Below are 17,450 nucleotides of genomic sequence, written 5' to 3'. Positions count from 1 at the left end.
TACTGTAATCTGAGACCCGATTGAAAATCTTTAGATTATATATAAAGGCTCAAGCAGACCAGACAATAAAATCAACCAGAAGGATGCGCTGTCTAAGATTCATAGACATATGAACTCCACAGGAAAGCTAACTGGGAAAAAAAGGAAGAATTGGAAAGCGTATCGCAGTGTAATTGCGATAAAGGGGGATAGTTTACTGGTCACTTCTAGATGGCGCCATCATTCATTATAAGCCGGAAAGTACCAAAAAAAGTATAGGTTACCTACATGAAAGAACCAGTGGATCCTCGTTCAAGTGGTCCGCAGAGCATCTGGTGACAATGCAGTTCTGGAAGAACCAAACCCACTGCTTAAGCAAATCTTTTTATTCAGTACAATTTGTTTTCTCATTTTCCAACTGGTATAATAACAGACCAGTGTCATGACCGGCCTCGGCGAAAGACTGGTTTATTTGGACGGCTGAAAGGAAGTGGCAATTGAATAATACTGATACCTTGCAGATGCGCTCCGAAGGTTATTCCACACGCCTCTTGTCTTAAAGCTGGACGGTAGTTTGTTCACACAGGCCGATATGCCCCAGCGCGGCTGCAATGCGCTTACGCAATCAACGCAGTTCATCGGTTACCACCGCTGTAATTGGCCACTTTTTAGTTCTTGATTAGCATAATTTGTATACTTTTGACCTTTTCCATTCTACTATGACTTCTAGGCAAGCTCCCGGCATAATCACTGGGATGTGAAGAAAAATGCACAATATTTTTAAAGCTTGAATGCTCCTTCGAATCTCAGGAACTGTACACAGCTTAGCAATCCATAAATACGCGACATCATAGCGTTTGCGTCAATGATAGTTCGGGTCTTCAACTGGAAGGATACTAGCGATGCATGCCTTCTTCATACAGGGGGTGTCTGTTCTGCTGACGCAGTCAGAGATGAGCCCCGGAGGTCTTTGGTTTCTACAAAGCGGCACATATCTATAAGAGAAAAGAGCAAAAGAAGCTCAGTGTGGTAATACCTCGAGACTCACAGGCAACGATATGGCTGTCCCGACGCAGACGCCGCGACTGTCTTAGCTGGGTTTGTAGCAATGCCTCTTTTACTTAGCTTGTCATAAAGAACAACCGGGAACACGAAATATGCATCAAGGGTCGGCCGTACTCCTCAACGACCCTTGCCGAGCGCCATTTCGCATATGGCTTTTTCGGGTGCAGCTGTGGTGGCCGTCAGTCCTGCTGAATTGCTGAATACCGCTACTTATATTTATTTTTGGGTTCTCGCTCGGTTAACATGTGCGGACAATAAAGTAAGTTCTTCTGCCCTTCGCAATCAGGTCTTTCTTTTGTACGCCATTTTTATATACGTTTCTCTTACTGAACCTCTGCAAGCACGTATTTAGTTTATTATTGCGAAAGGGCCATATTTACAATATTTTCAGTTTATTCTATCAAATATTCTGACCATTTTCAAGTAATATATATTACTGATGAGGTCATGTTATTCTACTGTGTCGCAAAAAAAAATAATGATGTCTTGTTTCAAGAGGCCTTTTGACCAGTAATTTTTTCGCAATAGTCAACAACGTTTTCATCAATATTTATGCACTGGCAATAGCGGCATTAATTATTTTCCGTTCGTTCTTTACAAGGACAATGATTAAGGAATCATTTCATGCAGTAACAAAATAACTATAATTCTGCATTTATTAAAGTAGTGGACTCATATAAGATTGCGTAAATAATTCTGACTTGTTGCCGTCTCTCCTCATCAGTTTTTAAGGCTGCAGTCTAAAATGTTTGCAACCAGAAAAGTGCTAGAATATTTTTATGAACTGTCCTCTATTTATAAACAGAATTCATAGAATAAACAGAACAGAACAGAAGAAAAAGACAAATAACTCGGTAGTAGGTAGAGGCGAACGACGACAGCGATTTGGTAGGACAGAAGGTTCGTGCGAACGTTGTGACGAGGGTGTGCCCCAGAGTTCGACATAGAGACGATGTCATACCACTGGACGTCTTCTACACCCAATTGATAATGGTCAACGACGAGAGGCAAGGGGTGCTCATCAACATCATCATCATCAGCCTGAGTATACCCACTGCAGGGCGAAGGCCTCCCCCATATTTCTCCACTTAACTCGGTTCTGTGCTAGCTGCGTACACTTGACCCCTACGAACTTCTTAACTTCATCCGCCCACCTAACTTTCTGCCGCCCACTGCTATGCTTTCCTTCCCTTGGAATCCAGTTTGTTACCCTAGGCGACCATCGGTTATCCTCTCCTCGCACTACATGTCTGCCCATGCCCATGTCTTCTTCTTAATTTCCACTAGAATGTCGGTAACTTGCGTTCATACGTGAAGTGATTACCCTGTGGCATAAATAATGCTTAAACCTCAGAGTAAACTACTATGGGCAAAAACCATGTCTTTACTTTCAAGTCGAACTTAAGCGTAGACATGCAGATTGCTCTCACGTAACTCGAGATTTAACTACAAGCTAAACCACATCTATTGCTTTGGATTATTTGTAAATGGTAAGAATTCTCACATTTTTCTTAGCTATGAAGTTCTGCCTGTGTCACTTAATATCTTGTGTATACAGTCACCGGTAGAAAGCCACGAATAGATTATTCGGTGAGGTGTAAAAACCGCTCCGCTGTAAAGGCTCCCAAGTGTAGCAACTTACGATGTCCGTAGGCCTTATAAGTTAAGTCTAAACGGATTTACAGCAGCTGTTATTTTTTACTTTGCGTTAAGCCAGTTTTTAAGAAGGAATTTCAAAGACTTCTTCGAAACACTCTATTTTTTTTTTTTTAAGTTGCGTTCTCTGCTTTCAAATGTTGATGTGTACAGCTCTCTGCTGTTGCGAAGTGCACGTTGTGTCTTTATTTTGTTTATTTCATCTACGAGGCCTGACATTTTGCACGCGAGTACTGGTCTCATGAGTTTTAGTGGCTTGCCAATGGTCCAGTAAGCAATGGGAACTGTGAGGACAAGAATGTTGGCGAGAGCCGTTAAAACGTCTTCGAGTTGCTCGCCGTATATCGTAGTTCCTTTTGTTCACTCTGAGGATGAAATATTCAAACAGACGTGACTAGCCGTGCGTGGCTGAAACGGCAGGCAGCGTAGTCAAAAGTGCTAGCATTTTCATAGGGTACCTGCTTTACGTTAGTAACGCCTGCCGCTGCGATGCATCATCCATACCGAAGCCTATACCTCCTCTCCTTGTAATAGTACGTGACTACGGCGCTGCGCAGGCGCCAAGGATCTTCTTGCTTGGGAAATGATGAAAAATGAAGGAAAAACAAAGAAAACAAATAAATTTCTTACCAACAAGATTGTCCATTTGCCTCTTCTTTGTCCACTTGCGGAGACATAAAACGTGAGACTCTTCGTGGTCTTCGGGACGTGAACTGACTATATAGCCCTGGACTTACACGAAGGGCTGGTTTCGAAGTGGACTGTTCCTTCTTTCTTACCGCTTTTGTCTATCTCTGCGCAAGGTAATTTTTTTTTCTGGTTATCAAATGAAAGTTTTCAGCTCTTTGAGAACGTGACGATCATTTCCCGGCTCGAGAATTGTAGTCCAAACTCTAGCAGCCGATATGTGTGTGAAGATGTCAATTTTACTTTAACCACTACTTTTTCCTGAGTTACGTTGGCAGGTCGGCAGAAGCTACAGCGCTCAAGGTTACTTTGAGTTCCTTTTTACTTGGAGTGGGTCGACGCGCGCTTAGCCTGAGCTTAGCTTCAAAAATGGCAATGAGGAACTCTTCTTTCACCTGTTCAACGTCCGCTTCATAAACACGCACTTATTTTCTTGATTGCAACGTTAGGTGTAGCAAAAAGCACATACTACCAAACTTATATTAAAACAGAACCTCCACTATACCTTTGTGCGTTTAAACCTGCTGATTAACAGTCTCTGCTGTTTCTGTCCTTGTGAAACCTGCAGCGCAAAGCTTTGAATTGGGTCTACGTAATAGTCCGGATGACGACATTGTCACAAAGAAGACTGGAAGCTTTGTGTACCTGACGAGGTTGTGCCTATTTCCCTTTAATACCGTAATGGCGGGATAAGCTATAGCTCATGCCGACAATGAATCTTGGACATTCTTCTGCAGATAATTACGGGCTATATCTTTTTGCGCACTAAATAGGTAAAACGTTCCAAGCTCAGTGAATACTGCTTTCCAATTTTTTGCACAGTGAATAACAGAACTGTGATAAACTGTGTAATCTGATACAAGTTTATTCCTTAATTAAACATCGCCCGTGTGCTGTGCGATGTCAGTGCACGTTAAAGAACCCCAGGTGGTCGAAATTTCCGGAGTCCTCCACTACGGCGTCTCTCATAGCCTGAGGCGCTTTGGGACGTTAAACCCCACAAACCAACCAACCAACCTTAATTAAACTGCCAAACACGGTCCTGCTACGCACCCGATTTAGTTTTTCTGACTGCTGAAAGCACGGAGGCCAGATCGCTTGGGCGTAAAATGTGATTGTTGCAAGACAAAAATTTTAATAATTTCTTCCTTTCAGCAACAATCGCAGCAACTGTGAACCGTAATCAGGTTTTCGCTCTCCTTGCGGTACGTTTAAGCTTGCAAGTAATCAGTTGTGTATCACGTTTGGTTTTTATTTGTTTATAGCTGTGAATTGGGGGGGGGGGGGGGTCCGACCTAAAGCTTCCTTTCTTGAGAATTAAAGGTCAAAGCCCATCAATTGTTTTGCGTTATACTCTGAAGAAAACTGAACCTTTTTTACGAGGCGTAAAGGGTGCCTAAACTGAGAGCTTCACGATGCGAACAGCTTCTAACGTACGAGTCAGGGTTATTATTTATTTATTATACAAGCATTCCTACCTCTCTTCCTTTGTGTGCAGCTGGTACGAAATCAATGGTGTATTAACACGTTCGTCATCCAATCAAGTGAAGCTATAAGAATAGGTTGAAAGCAGTAACCACCTCTCAAAAAAAGTACAGTCCGTTCACACAACTAAGAATGAGTCGCTGACATCAGAGTCAACAAGTAATTATATCTTACTTGATGAACTTTATTACCTTCATTATGACACGGGAAGGTCTGAAATCTTTCGTTTATTCATTGTTTTCTCTTTCCTATTTTGTTGTCCAGGGCCGAGTTGCTTGCGCCAGTCCTGGGGGTCATTCGGGAAACCACGAGTGCGACCACCCAAGATAGGCGATTTGCCGCGGTGAGTTCTCCTTCTCGATTAATTAATGCTTTCACGCTGTTTTTGATGCAGTTTCTGTAAGACGTAATGCAGTTCCCGAAAACAAATTATGCTTGCACCAGCACATTGAAGTACGGGATCTCTACGTTCTTTGTGTCTGTGCCTGCACGGTAAATACTTACTAGAAAATAGACTGGTTCGAAAACTAAGCTACGCTAATGTAAACAGATTCACGTTTAGCTCTTGTTAAGATCCCTATCTCTCCTACGTTGATGTGGTGACTGTAGTGAACGATGTTCCTTACGCGCAGCTCAAACGGTTGACAGTCCTGAGACGTTCATCAAGTTCAGTTGTTTATTACTTCACCTTTTCTTCTCTTTCTGGTATTTTGTTTACATTTCATAATTTGTGTGACCAGCAAGGAAATAAGGCGTCCGAAAATATTCTTATATCTTCAGTCGATAGAATGGCGAATACAAATTTTTAACTAGGAAAGAAGGAAGGATTCTTTTTTGTCTAAAAATTTTGCTTGTCTTTCTCTGCACAAAAACACGTATCATTCAATCCAACGTACACAATTTAACCTTTAAACTCAAATGCAATTAAAGTTCATGTGACTTAGTTGAAAATCTTTTTCTCGCCGCCCAGAGGGCGTAACAGTAAGCCTGGCAACGCATGTAATTTCGTCCCGTTGCACCAGCCTGGCCGAGAGCAAAAACATTTAAACAATAATTTTCTCCTGACGGGTTTTATAATCGTACACTGGTTGAACGTAGATAGCGGTCGCCAGGGTTTCCTTCACCACACTACAGCATGCCCTTATAAAGGTAGTTCCGCAGTTAGTGGCGGCCTGCGAGACCTTCGCCACTTCATATCATATTCATTACTTCAAAAATAAAGCAGGAATTTTTTTGCAGAAAATTCCTGTGTAGCAAATGATATCTCAGCCCGTTTTGTTGCACAACGAAATGGAAACAGATATCAAAAATACAGAATACCTAGCAATCCGGACGTTTTTTCTTTTTATTTCGCTTTGCGGTGTATGCCTTCAATTGCATCTCTGAATTGGATTTCACCGCCGCCTTTTCGATCCGCTTCTCATGCCCTATTTGTTACCATTCAGTAGGATGGTGGACTTCGTTCCGGAGCACTGAGCGCGCTTCTTGTGCATGGCAACTACTGGGTGTAGGGATATTAGCAGAAAAGAGTACGTCTTTGTTAGGTGACCTGACAGGTGGCATGGACTGAGAGGAGAGGTGACCGAGCTAGTTTGTGGCCGGCTCCTCTCATGAAAAAGGAAGATGGACTGTAATTGCAGTTGGATGATTGACAGGAGGCACTTGATAACGGAGGAGGGTTTTGATTGTTTCACTGCTGAGTGACCTACGGGTGGTTAAAATTGGTGGGGATCTTCTACGAATTAGTGGGGGCGCTGAGTGAACATGAGTAGGGGCGTGTCTCATGGGCGTCTGCTGGGTGCAGCCTTTCCAAGTGTGAAGGTGTCTGGATGAGTAAGTGGTGCATGGGTGGCTCTTTGGAGGATTCAGTTAATGACTGCCGCATGCCGGATGAGGCTTCACTTCGCTTTAGTTCCATCAGTTCAGTTCAGTCGTTCAGTCGTGTCCGACTCTTCGTGACCCTATTGACCATGTCACGCCACGCTTTCCGGTCTCTCACTATCTTCCTAACATCACATAACTTCATCTGCAGTGCCTCGAGGATGCCATCTAACCATCGCGTTCGCTGCCTACCCCTTCTCCGGCAACCCTCAACCTTTCCCAACATCAAGTCTTTCTCCAGCGACTCCTCTCTTCTCATCAGATGACCAAAGTAGCTGAGCTTTAACTTTAGAATTTGACCCTCCAATGAGCAGTCAGGGTTTATGGTCGACAATATTGACTAACTCGCCCCAATTTTTATTAACACGGCATTGTTAAGTGCCCCTCTCTGCACAAAATCATGCTTCGCCGTCAGCCTTACCCAATATGTGAACGAAAAACTATGAGCATCTGTCCGGCAAGTGGCACTTAGCAGGTGGCATGGCTAAGCACTAATTTGTTGGCTGCTTGTGTGGCCTCACAAGTGCACAACAGACGGCAGAAGCTGCCAACTCAAGTATCTCTCGAAATTAGAGTTTTAGATGGTAATCGCACCCTCCGTTTCCCTAAAATCGTTTTCAGGCCATGCAGTCGTTTTTGTACGGCTTGGTTAAATCGGGGCTATATATATATTTGTTTTAATTTATTCTGTGGGGTTCCTAAAGCGACTGAGGCTATGAAAGACGCTATAGTGGAGCGCTCCGCAAATTGCAACCACCTCGGGTTCTTTAAGATGCACTGACATCGCACAGCACACTGGAGCCTTGCTTGTATGCTCCATCTAAAGGCTGCCGTCGTGGCCGGGATTCGATTCCGCTTCCTTGGGCACAGCAGTTGAGTGACGTAATAACTGCACCATCACGGCGGAGCATGTGATATAATATATACACTTCGGCTAGTCTGTCATGAAATTCGGTAGCTTACGTCTGTGCGCTAGTGAGTATAAGTAATATGACATAGGCAGAAATAAAAGATTAGTGATTAGGCCAGAAGCTAATTACATGTGTGGGAACGAACAACGCCGGTGGAAGAAAGCATAGGGAGCCATGAAAGCAGTTTTATTATGCACCCCTACGAGTGGAGCCTAAATTGCCCTGAGACTTTTCAAAATGCTTCTATTAGTTCCGGTGCATTAAATATAAGACAAGTGAGTGAGTTAGGACTTAACTCTTTTACGCAAGAAGACCGTGCCAGTTAAGAGCAACATACTCAAGTTTCACTGTATTACGTACGTGACAATCAAAACCAGCGAACACCGAGTGTTTGGAAATCGGTAACCCTGAATTTGTATTGCCATTTCATGCGCGCTGAATGCTGGGATTTTCTGGGTGCGCATCAACATAGGAAAGCATCTGCTCGTAATCGTGGATCAGACTGACTCAGAACAATATCCTGGAATAAGCAAGAGATTAACATAAGGGGGCACAGGAGAATAAGTTGGGGCTGTTAAGCGCCTGGCACACTTAATTCTTAACGAAGAAGGAATTCGCACTTTGATTTTTCTGAGAGGCTCGAAAAGAAAGCTTGTGCAGAACGGAGTTACAGACTGCGGTAATTAGCAAAGCGGCGTCAACGGTGAAAGTAACAATACGATACGCGGAGTTCAGAGCTTTAAAGGGACACCAAGCACGAACATATATTGAGGTATATCAGGTTGCCGCCGCGGCCTAATGCCAAATAGAGCACACTCCGCGAAAGTGAGCGTTCACAACCTGCGACAAACCAAAAAGGAAACATAGGTAAAGCAATTACGAGCTGATTACAAAACTCAAGATTGCGCGTCGACCTCGAAAGACCATGCTACACCGCCATTAAATTGAAAGCGCTAGCCACTCGTCCATTTTCGTAACAATGGCTAAGATTTGACTAATCTGAGGGAATTTAACACCAGTTTTCTTGGTCCAAAGCGACAGATTGTTACCTCATATTGGGCGCCGTCTGGGACGCCTGTCAACAAGTGGAACTTGTTCGTGGAAGCAGCCAGAGCAATGATCGACAAGGTTCACTTTCCAGCGTGCCGGTTCACACTAAATGGAACACGCTGGTTGTGGTGCTCTCGCGACGACTCTGAGCTAGATTAGTAGCAGTCTTAAGGATTGCGGTAGCGAAGTTTGCTCTCACTGCGTCCTCTCATTCGCCGTCTCAGTTTTCATTGTTGTTGGGGAGAATGGTCTTGCCATTTCTTGCTTGTGCGTTCGTAACCTCTTGACATTCATGCACTCCTTCGAATCACTTTATCTCCATTCGTCAATCTTGGGGTGTCTTTTGATTCCTCTCGACGACATCATCAACCCCCGAAGGACATCAAACGGCAGCAAGTTTTTAATTTCCTCTCAATCCTTAGTTTAGCTGGTGGGATTTTTGTTTAATGTTTGCAGTGTAAAGAAGTCAAGAGTGTATCGAGAAATTGATTTCCCCATGGACAATGCCAAAGGTACTAACTTCAATCAAGAACATCATTTTTTAGGCGGGCAACGATTGGGTTATTGCGTAACAATACAGGTAAATGAAAAACAGTCATAATGGGTGCTTTTTTAGGTAGATTAAGCTCTTCGGTAATAAGCAAAAAGAACTGATATTTTCTTCTTGATAAACTGCTGCAAATAAATGCGATATAAGCATGGTATCTTCCCCTTATTTTTCAATTTGGAGAGACTACCAGCGTGGATGTTTTGGTTTTATCTCCTTGATTAAATGTGGCGGCAAGAGAGCGGCAAGTACTACTGTTCCTTAGTCTCAACTGTACCCGTAGAAAATAATCCGCAGATATAAACCTTTGACCGGCGCAAGCGTTTTGTACTGGACCAGAACCTTACACTCTGGGGAAATCATCCACTGCCTGCGTTGGCCTTAGCGGGTAACCTTGACCGCCAGACTTGTGTACGCTACTATCTGTGCTGTGTAGATTGTGGTACCAGCCTCCATATGTTGACATACTCAGGAGCTATCAACAGAAGCCGGCAAGAAACAAGAATAAAGAAAAATTTTGGGAGTGCCATCTTTTTAATGTTTACTACAAATTTGTTTGAGGGAAGAAAATAACTCAATGCTGAGCTAGTGCTTACCACCCTTGGCTTCCGAATGTTCTGTAAATTGCTCTTCGTGACAGTGCAGAAGCACCTTGTCATCCGATTAAGTTGTAACAGCGTCCACATTTAGTACTGACATCATGAGATTATAATCATTGCCTTATCTTTAATGTAGTAGGCGGTTTGTGGTGTACATGTCTAACGCTTTATCTTTTTTGAAAAGTTTTTATATGGCTATTTCTCTACTGTGCATGTGGCCACCTTTAGCATCAGGTACTAAAATTCACTCGCAAGCCCTGGGTACAAGCACCCTCCCCCCCGCAAGCAAGCGCGCACGCACGCACGCACTCACACACACACACACACACACACACACACACACACACACACACACACACACACACACACACACACACACACACACACACACACACACACACACACACACACACACACACACACACACACACACACACACACACACACACACACACACACACACACACACACACACACACACACACACACACACACACACACACACACACACACACACACACACACACACACACACACACACACACACACACACACACACACACACACACACACACACACACACGCACGCACACACACACACACACACACACACACACACGCACGCGCACACACACACACACACACACACACAAACACACACACACACACACACACACACGCGCGCGCGCGCGCGCCCGTGTATAGAACCAACTCTGAACAGCCCCATCGCGGTGCCTCAGGAGCTGCTGCGCTTAACTGTTGCTCCGGGAAGCCGGGTTCAATCCTTGTCGCTTCGGCCTTGTTTCGATGGTTCCAGTAAAAGCAAAACGCTAGGTGTCCGGGTACTGTGCGATGTATGGGCACATTGAACCGTCGGGTAGTCGAAACTATCCTGAGGCCCTATACTTCGGAGTGTCAAATAGCCTGAACGGTTTTGGAACGTGAACGCCTATAAATGCAACCACAAAACCAGGACAGTGACCAATATAGGAATACTCCTTACATCTATGAAGAGCAGGGCGCTGAATGAAGCAGGCTGAAATAACTTAGCTCCACTTCCTATTGCGACTCTGGTCTAAAGGAAGAAAATGGTATAGCAGCGACTATCTTTCGTGGGTCGAAAGCTGAGCAGCTCCTCGATCTCTTGTTTCTCAACGCGTGTTATTAGAAGCTGATTTTTCTGTCAGAGGATCTCGCCTGCACAACTCCCACCAGAACACATCAGTTTACGGCGCTGAAAAAGAAAAGGATAAAATAATTCCCCTACGCTGAATAAAGCCCATAAAATGCGTTTCCTTAGGGCAGCGTCCGCTCTGAAAAACGCCAGATAAATTACTGCCGGCTTCATGTTAGGGAACATAAAAAATTCTTTCTCGCAAAGTAAATGTTGTCGAGGTTCTCCTTGGACCTACACAGCTCAGCGCTTTGAAGCCTTTTGTTAGCTTTGTCAAATTTTTGCAATTAATATTGTATCTAGAGCGGTACAAGGCGCGCATCCCATTCGTAGTCGCCGCGAACTTGCTCCTAGATAGTAGAGCACTGGTCACAGCTTTTCCACGGCCATGCTGCCTGGTTAGTACCCATACAAAGCACCAATTTCTCTTTTTCTTCAATACATGAGCATTATTCTTTCAATTTGAATGTACTTCCACTGATTACCTGACGAACCAGCAATACTCGAAGCCACACTGAGGTAGTTTGCTGACACGTGCCGGTTATTGTGTGAGCCCAGCAGGTGAACACACCAAAACCTCTAAACGAACACGCCTAACAACCAAACGTAACGAACTGCGTAGATATATCTTGTATTTATTTCCTGCGATAGAGGTTTCAAATTTGGTTTCATAGCACGGTAAAGGCATGGTAACTTTCACACTTCTTGGACTCCCCAGTCAAGCCATAAGGCAAGGGAAGAAGGTGGGAGTGAAAGCAGAAAGAGGTAAAGCGATGCCGCAGTGAAGGGCTCCAAAGTAATTACGACCACCTGGAGATCTTTAACGTGCACTGACATCGCACAGACCACGAATATTTTTGCGTTTCGTCTCCTCCAAAACGCAGCCGCCGCAAGTCGAATTCGAACCCGGGTGCTCCAGTAGACTAGACGAGCGTCTTAATCACTCAGCCGCCGCGGCTTGCTGTGCATATACCAAACCTACTAGGAAACTCCGAGAACAAGGAGAGCTGACAAGGTATACGGGCAAAGGCAGGCGTACAACAAGCTGCGAGTTGAGCCAACTTAAACTGCCGTTGACCCTGATTATATAAAATGAGAGCTCTACACGGCGACGAAAAAGCTTATACTGTATATTCAATAATGAGCTCGCGGCTCGGTCAAAACAAGGTCCAGACGTAAGATGTTTTTGTACATAGGCGTTGAGTTTCGAATACACAAACTTGGTAGATTTAGTGCCGCTCTTGTTCTGGTAACAGCTGTTGCGTTTTTTTTTTTCTTTTGGTTGGTCATATTTTGACCCGCATAAAAATAACTTAGTAGCACTATGGCAGCACTGGGCTACTATAGGGATGATTTCACGGTAATAATAGAAACATAAAAACCAGGGGTAAGTTTTTTATTTATTTTCAAGGCCAAATGCGCAAGTAAGGTTTCAAATATCGTTCCTCTTAGGCGCGGTCATCTCAAAAGCACCGAGGACGCAATGCATGTCCACGAAAGCTAATTTAACGCAGGCTCTTCTTTTTGGATTTTGGAAGCCACCGAAACACAGATAAGCTTTCTTTGTATTCAGAAGTAACCATAATAAAGTGATGCACTGGCGCACTTTTGCCTTCGTCGTAGAAAAGGAGCAATCGTAACGTTATTCACTGCCTGCGAACTGAGTCGTAACTACTTCTATTACAATCCCCTTGGCAATCCTGTACAGCATGATCTCTCTTGCTGATCGCAGAGCCCGTGGCTCGCTTAGGCCATCTACCCTGATCAAAGGTCTGCCTCGTGAACTACTTAGAGCTGTCACGGCGTAAGCCTACTGCACTACTCGAAATTGCGCTACTCCTTCGACGGACAGCAACAAATTGCCCTTGACGGCGACTTTTCCGGCTGCGCACGTGTTTCATCTGACACTCTCTGTGTGTTTTAAGCCTTTTTTGTTCTTTTTACTGAAGTAGACTTCACTTTACAACTTTGCCGTATTCGCTGTTCTCTTTCGAGCTGTAAACTTCCAGGCCTAGTCTTTCGTTTTCATCAAGAGCGTCTCTTGAACACAGACTTCTTCATGGCATATTCTACTCCTGCTTTAGGCCTTGCTAGCTATTTCAAAAACGCCCAGCGGGCTGTCGAGAAGTGGTGCTACGTGCTAGAATACAAATGCAACTGCCTTTGGGATGCAATAAAGGATTGTTTTTAATGTATATATGTTTGTATTGAATCTCATCCTGCTAATTTTCCTCACGTCTCTGTTTCTTCTTTGTATATGGACAGGTAATTGACTTGAGTCTTGAATCTTGAAGGAAAAAATGTATCAGAGACGTCTGTGCGTTTTCAGTAGGTTGGTTGTACAGCATGGTATACATGGTATACGTGACAGATCTTAGTGGTTAGATGATTACTTAACAAAATTGCCACTCATTCCACTATCTTTTAAGGCTCAATATTGTAATCCGCACTATCTTTTAAGGCTAAATATTGTAATCCGAAGTTGAAGGTCATCAGCAGCAAATTTCAGCGTTGTTTTTATATTTCCTGAAAACGTGAAACGTCGAAAATACGCATGTCAAAGCTATTTAAGTTGACCGTGAAGCGCTACCATAGTTAAAATCATCGGCGCTGCTGCTTTTTGTTGAAAAAAAAATTATATATATATATATATATATATATATATATATATATATATATATATATATATATATATATATATATATATATATATATATATATATATATATATATATATATATATTTATATATGCAATGGAAGAAAACCAAATCACTCAGCGTTTAAATGCTGTATCTTGGCGTTACATATTTCGAGCTCTACTTAAGACAATGAAAGTTTAAAGACACTGCAATGTTCATGCCGAAGGCCCTAAATTCTGGCAATATGATTACCGCTTCAAATAAGAGCTAGAAAAAGCTTATAGGAAATTTAAAGCTATGAAGGGAACATAATGTCCGTCATTGCTGTTCACTGCACCTCACATACCTCACCGACGTGTTTTTCGCGGGGTTTAAAATTACACAAAGCAAAATGTCTGCACACGTTGAAAAGAAGACAGGATATATAAGCCTCATTATTTTCGGTGGTATAAAAATATCTGGGTAACTGCAACACCACTTACACTAGCTGAATTTCTGCACACGTGCCAGTCTTGATTACGCCTAAGACAGTTTATTCGCATCCCTTCCGCTACGTCTCTGCTCATTATTGCTTATATTTTGGTCGTATTTTGGTCACAGTTTTATGATCTCATAATTAAAAGCCGTCCCGGCAGATTTTGCGGCCTTTCATATGGCTTTTCTTTGTCGGCTTCTGGCACGTGCACTTTTTAATTGTGAGGGATGTAGGTGGCGTCTATATTAGAAGCCGACAAATGAACTCTGAACAGGGTTAGCAGCTCCGGTGTCTTGGCAGCTGCGGGAACCACGAAAATTATGACTGGTTCATTTGTACAATGTCTGAGCAGGCCGGCTCTGTACGCTGGTAAGAAAAGTTTGTGCACGTAGAATAATGAAAATAAGGAAGAAAAACAGTCGAAGCCTGTGGTTGGCTGAGATCAAAATACTGTATGCCGTCATGTTGTTCCCTTCAGAGTATTTCTACACTAAAGGTAATTACTTTATTCACTAAGGTTAGTTATGAAACATGTCTGATTATGAATGTATGGTCCATGCAATTCATTCAGTTGTAAAAAGGCTAACACACAACCGATTTACTTTTTTACCAACTTACCTCCTGCACGGTCCTTTGATTTCGTCGGTTAAATATAAAGCAAGCCTACAATATTTGAAAGAGAGATTTTGTGGGACAGTTAAGCTCTGCTTTTAGAAGTTTGCTGCATCTCATTAAAGCGTTAACGACTCTCGTCTGCGCACATAATAGCGAATCCTCATTCGCTTACATGCGCTTTACAATGCGCCTGTTAAAAATAACTTAATTGTTCCTGTAGTATCTAACGCATACTATTTGGCATACATTGCTAAACTGCAGTGTGTCGAAAGACCGCCCGGTAGGTATGTATAGCCCAGGCTAACAAATGCGCACTAATTTTACACCGGGTTCGGGGTAACGTGTATGAGTCTGCATCCAAGGAAGCCGGAATGCTGGATACCTTTCACTTAATCATATAAATGAAGAAGCCTGCGTTGACAGCGCCTGCCAATCCCGTCGGAGCCAAGCCAGAGATTATTTTTATTCACTTTGCCGATTCTGAGAGCATCGGCATCGCGAACACCCCATTTTTTAGAGAACGGGACACTTAACGTTATCACGTTCATACCACGTGACTCCGCTCGTTCGCTAACACACTCCACACCTCACAACGATGTTTTTAAAGAATGAAATGTGCGCAGAGACATATACGCAAGTGTTTAGCGGCCGCTCAGTTAAGGGGAGAGACAATATAAGAGAACGGAGACTACCTTGAACTACGCTACGGCAGTGCATGCTTTGTTTTCCTTCCTTAGTGCGAAAAGACTCGTACGGACGCCAGCGACGAGCAGTACGCTTGGGTGTTGTGGCTGACTGTTGATTTGTCAGCCAGATTTTGACGCCACAGTACTCATATCTTGACGCTGGCAATTCAAACCACCTATCGTAACCACCTTGATCTTTAACTTCTTCATTTCCATTGCGAAATCAGTTCACGACGCCGAACCCAAGCAAAGGTGGAGTGGCTTGAATCGACCACGGCTGGGCGAAAAAGAATGGTTTGGGGCAGAGCAGAATCAAAGCCAGAACTTTCTCGCTGGCGAAGATTCCAGAACCTCGTAGCTATCGCCGCATCCGATCACGTAGAGTGTTAAAAGCAACACACCTTCGCGCTGTGCAGCCCATTTCGTATTCTTGATCAACGCCCATCTGCGCGCTAATTTTTGTACGTTCTACCCAGTTTGTCTATATATATTTTTTTCATTGTGACTTTTCTATTTGTTGGACAAGTAAAAGGCTGTGTCTGAATCGATTAACGATGGCCCGCTCCCCATTTTACACGTCCCACGGTATACATGTTCTGGCTGAGTGTGCCGACATGCCTTGAAAAATGTGCTGACCACTGCGTCAGCAGCTTACTTAGAAGCGCGGACACACAGTTCCTTCGTCCAAAACGCGTTTGCAGCCCATCAGTACCTTAGCTCAAGATTCTAATCATATTGTTTTATATTTTTATGGCTCGTTGTACAAAAGGATTACGTAGTAGATTGATGGTATAAAAATAAATGCCCCCAATAACTATACACGAAGCACCTTACAAGAATAAACAAAAAATATTGCATATATTCTTAAACTCATCAGTAATTAAACGCAGCCAAACAAAGGCTGCAGGGAGAAACACATGGAGAGAGATTAAAAATAAGTGGACTGTTGCTTCTGAGTTCCATTCACAGTTTTACGTTTTATTTATTCGCTGATGTTGCCTGTTACATCATGTATAGTGAAATTCCGGTGAACTTGTTTCACCCTTACAAGAAGTGCAGTGTTAAGCTAGAAATAGAAGGTGAGCTTATACTCAGGACGTATTTCATCACGGAATAATACATCAAGAATGAGGTTGACGCAAAAAAAGCAGTTATTACACTACACGTTACGTTATGTGGTTATGCGCATGGCGTTGCCATCTTTTCAGCTACACAATGGAAATAAGTGGCTGCGAACTGGCTACGAAAAGGAGTGAGAGCACTCCTTTTCGTAGTTAGAAGAAGGTAAATATTTAAGCCAGAAAGAAATATTTATTCTCCAGACAGCAGCAAAAAGACAGCCTGCTATATCTGTTGCTTTTATTTTTTTCCTCACCCGAGGGTAACGCTTTCGCCTTGGTTACATGGATCTCAGACACGTTCACAAAGGGCCGCCAAAACAGTCGCTTGTAAATAAACAAACAAATAAGTGGCTTAAAGGAAAGCACCAGTTGTGAAGGCTGTTATTGTTGGGATTATTCGGTTCATTTTTCTATCTTAAGGCGTCATCTCCAGGCTAAGCATCGCCTTCTTTTTTGGGGGCATGAAAATCCTGCCCTGTTACAAAATTATTTAGCGTGTCAGCTTTCTTCTATAAGAGGCTGCTAGGCCTTGACTTATGTAAGTGCTGTAATTGTAAGCGTTATATAACGGCATTAAATAGCGTCTTACGCGACCTGTATAATTGCGGGCACCACAAAATGTATTTGATTTTTTTGCGGAAACCTGTTAATCCTTGCTGTGTTTTGGAATAATAATGATGCAATCAATGTATACTTTGAACGTTCTGTAGCACTTTTCTGCCCTTGCCTTTTATGTGGTGACTTATCACTACTGTGAAATAGGGCAACCACTGACGACAAAGCAGAGAAATGCTTTCAGAAAAGCCATAAACAAAGACCACTGTAATGACTCGGACGTGTCCCTAAACTTCCAAAGTGTTTTCAAAATAATGAATATTA

The 17,450-nt window shown here is 43.2% G+C and overlaps 1 protein-coding gene across 1 annotated transcript in view; it reads left to right on the top strand.

Moving 5' to 3' along the window:
• LOC146196341 (calcium/calmodulin-dependent protein kinase kinase 1) overlaps positions 1–17,450 on the top strand; it is a 154,384-nt gene that overhangs the window by 76,792 nt on the left and 60,142 nt on the right. The window contains exon 3 of the mRNA XM_084596965.1: positions 5,137–5,215. Within this exon, the coding sequence (XP_084453091.1) occupies positions 5,137–5,215 (79 nt within the window). The remainder of the gene's footprint in view (positions 1–5,136; positions 5,216–17,450) is intronic.

This window comes from Amblyomma maculatum, chromosome 3 (assembly GCF_055883805.1).
Source record: "Amblyomma maculatum isolate TAMU_Amacu chromosome 3, ASM5588380v1, whole genome shotgun sequence".
Classification (NCBI taxonomy): domain Eukaryota; kingdom Metazoa; phylum Arthropoda; class Arachnida; order Ixodida; family Ixodidae; genus Amblyomma; species Amblyomma maculatum.
Note: the sequence above shows the minus strand (reverse complement) of the source record. Positions and strands in the feature narration are given on the sequence as shown.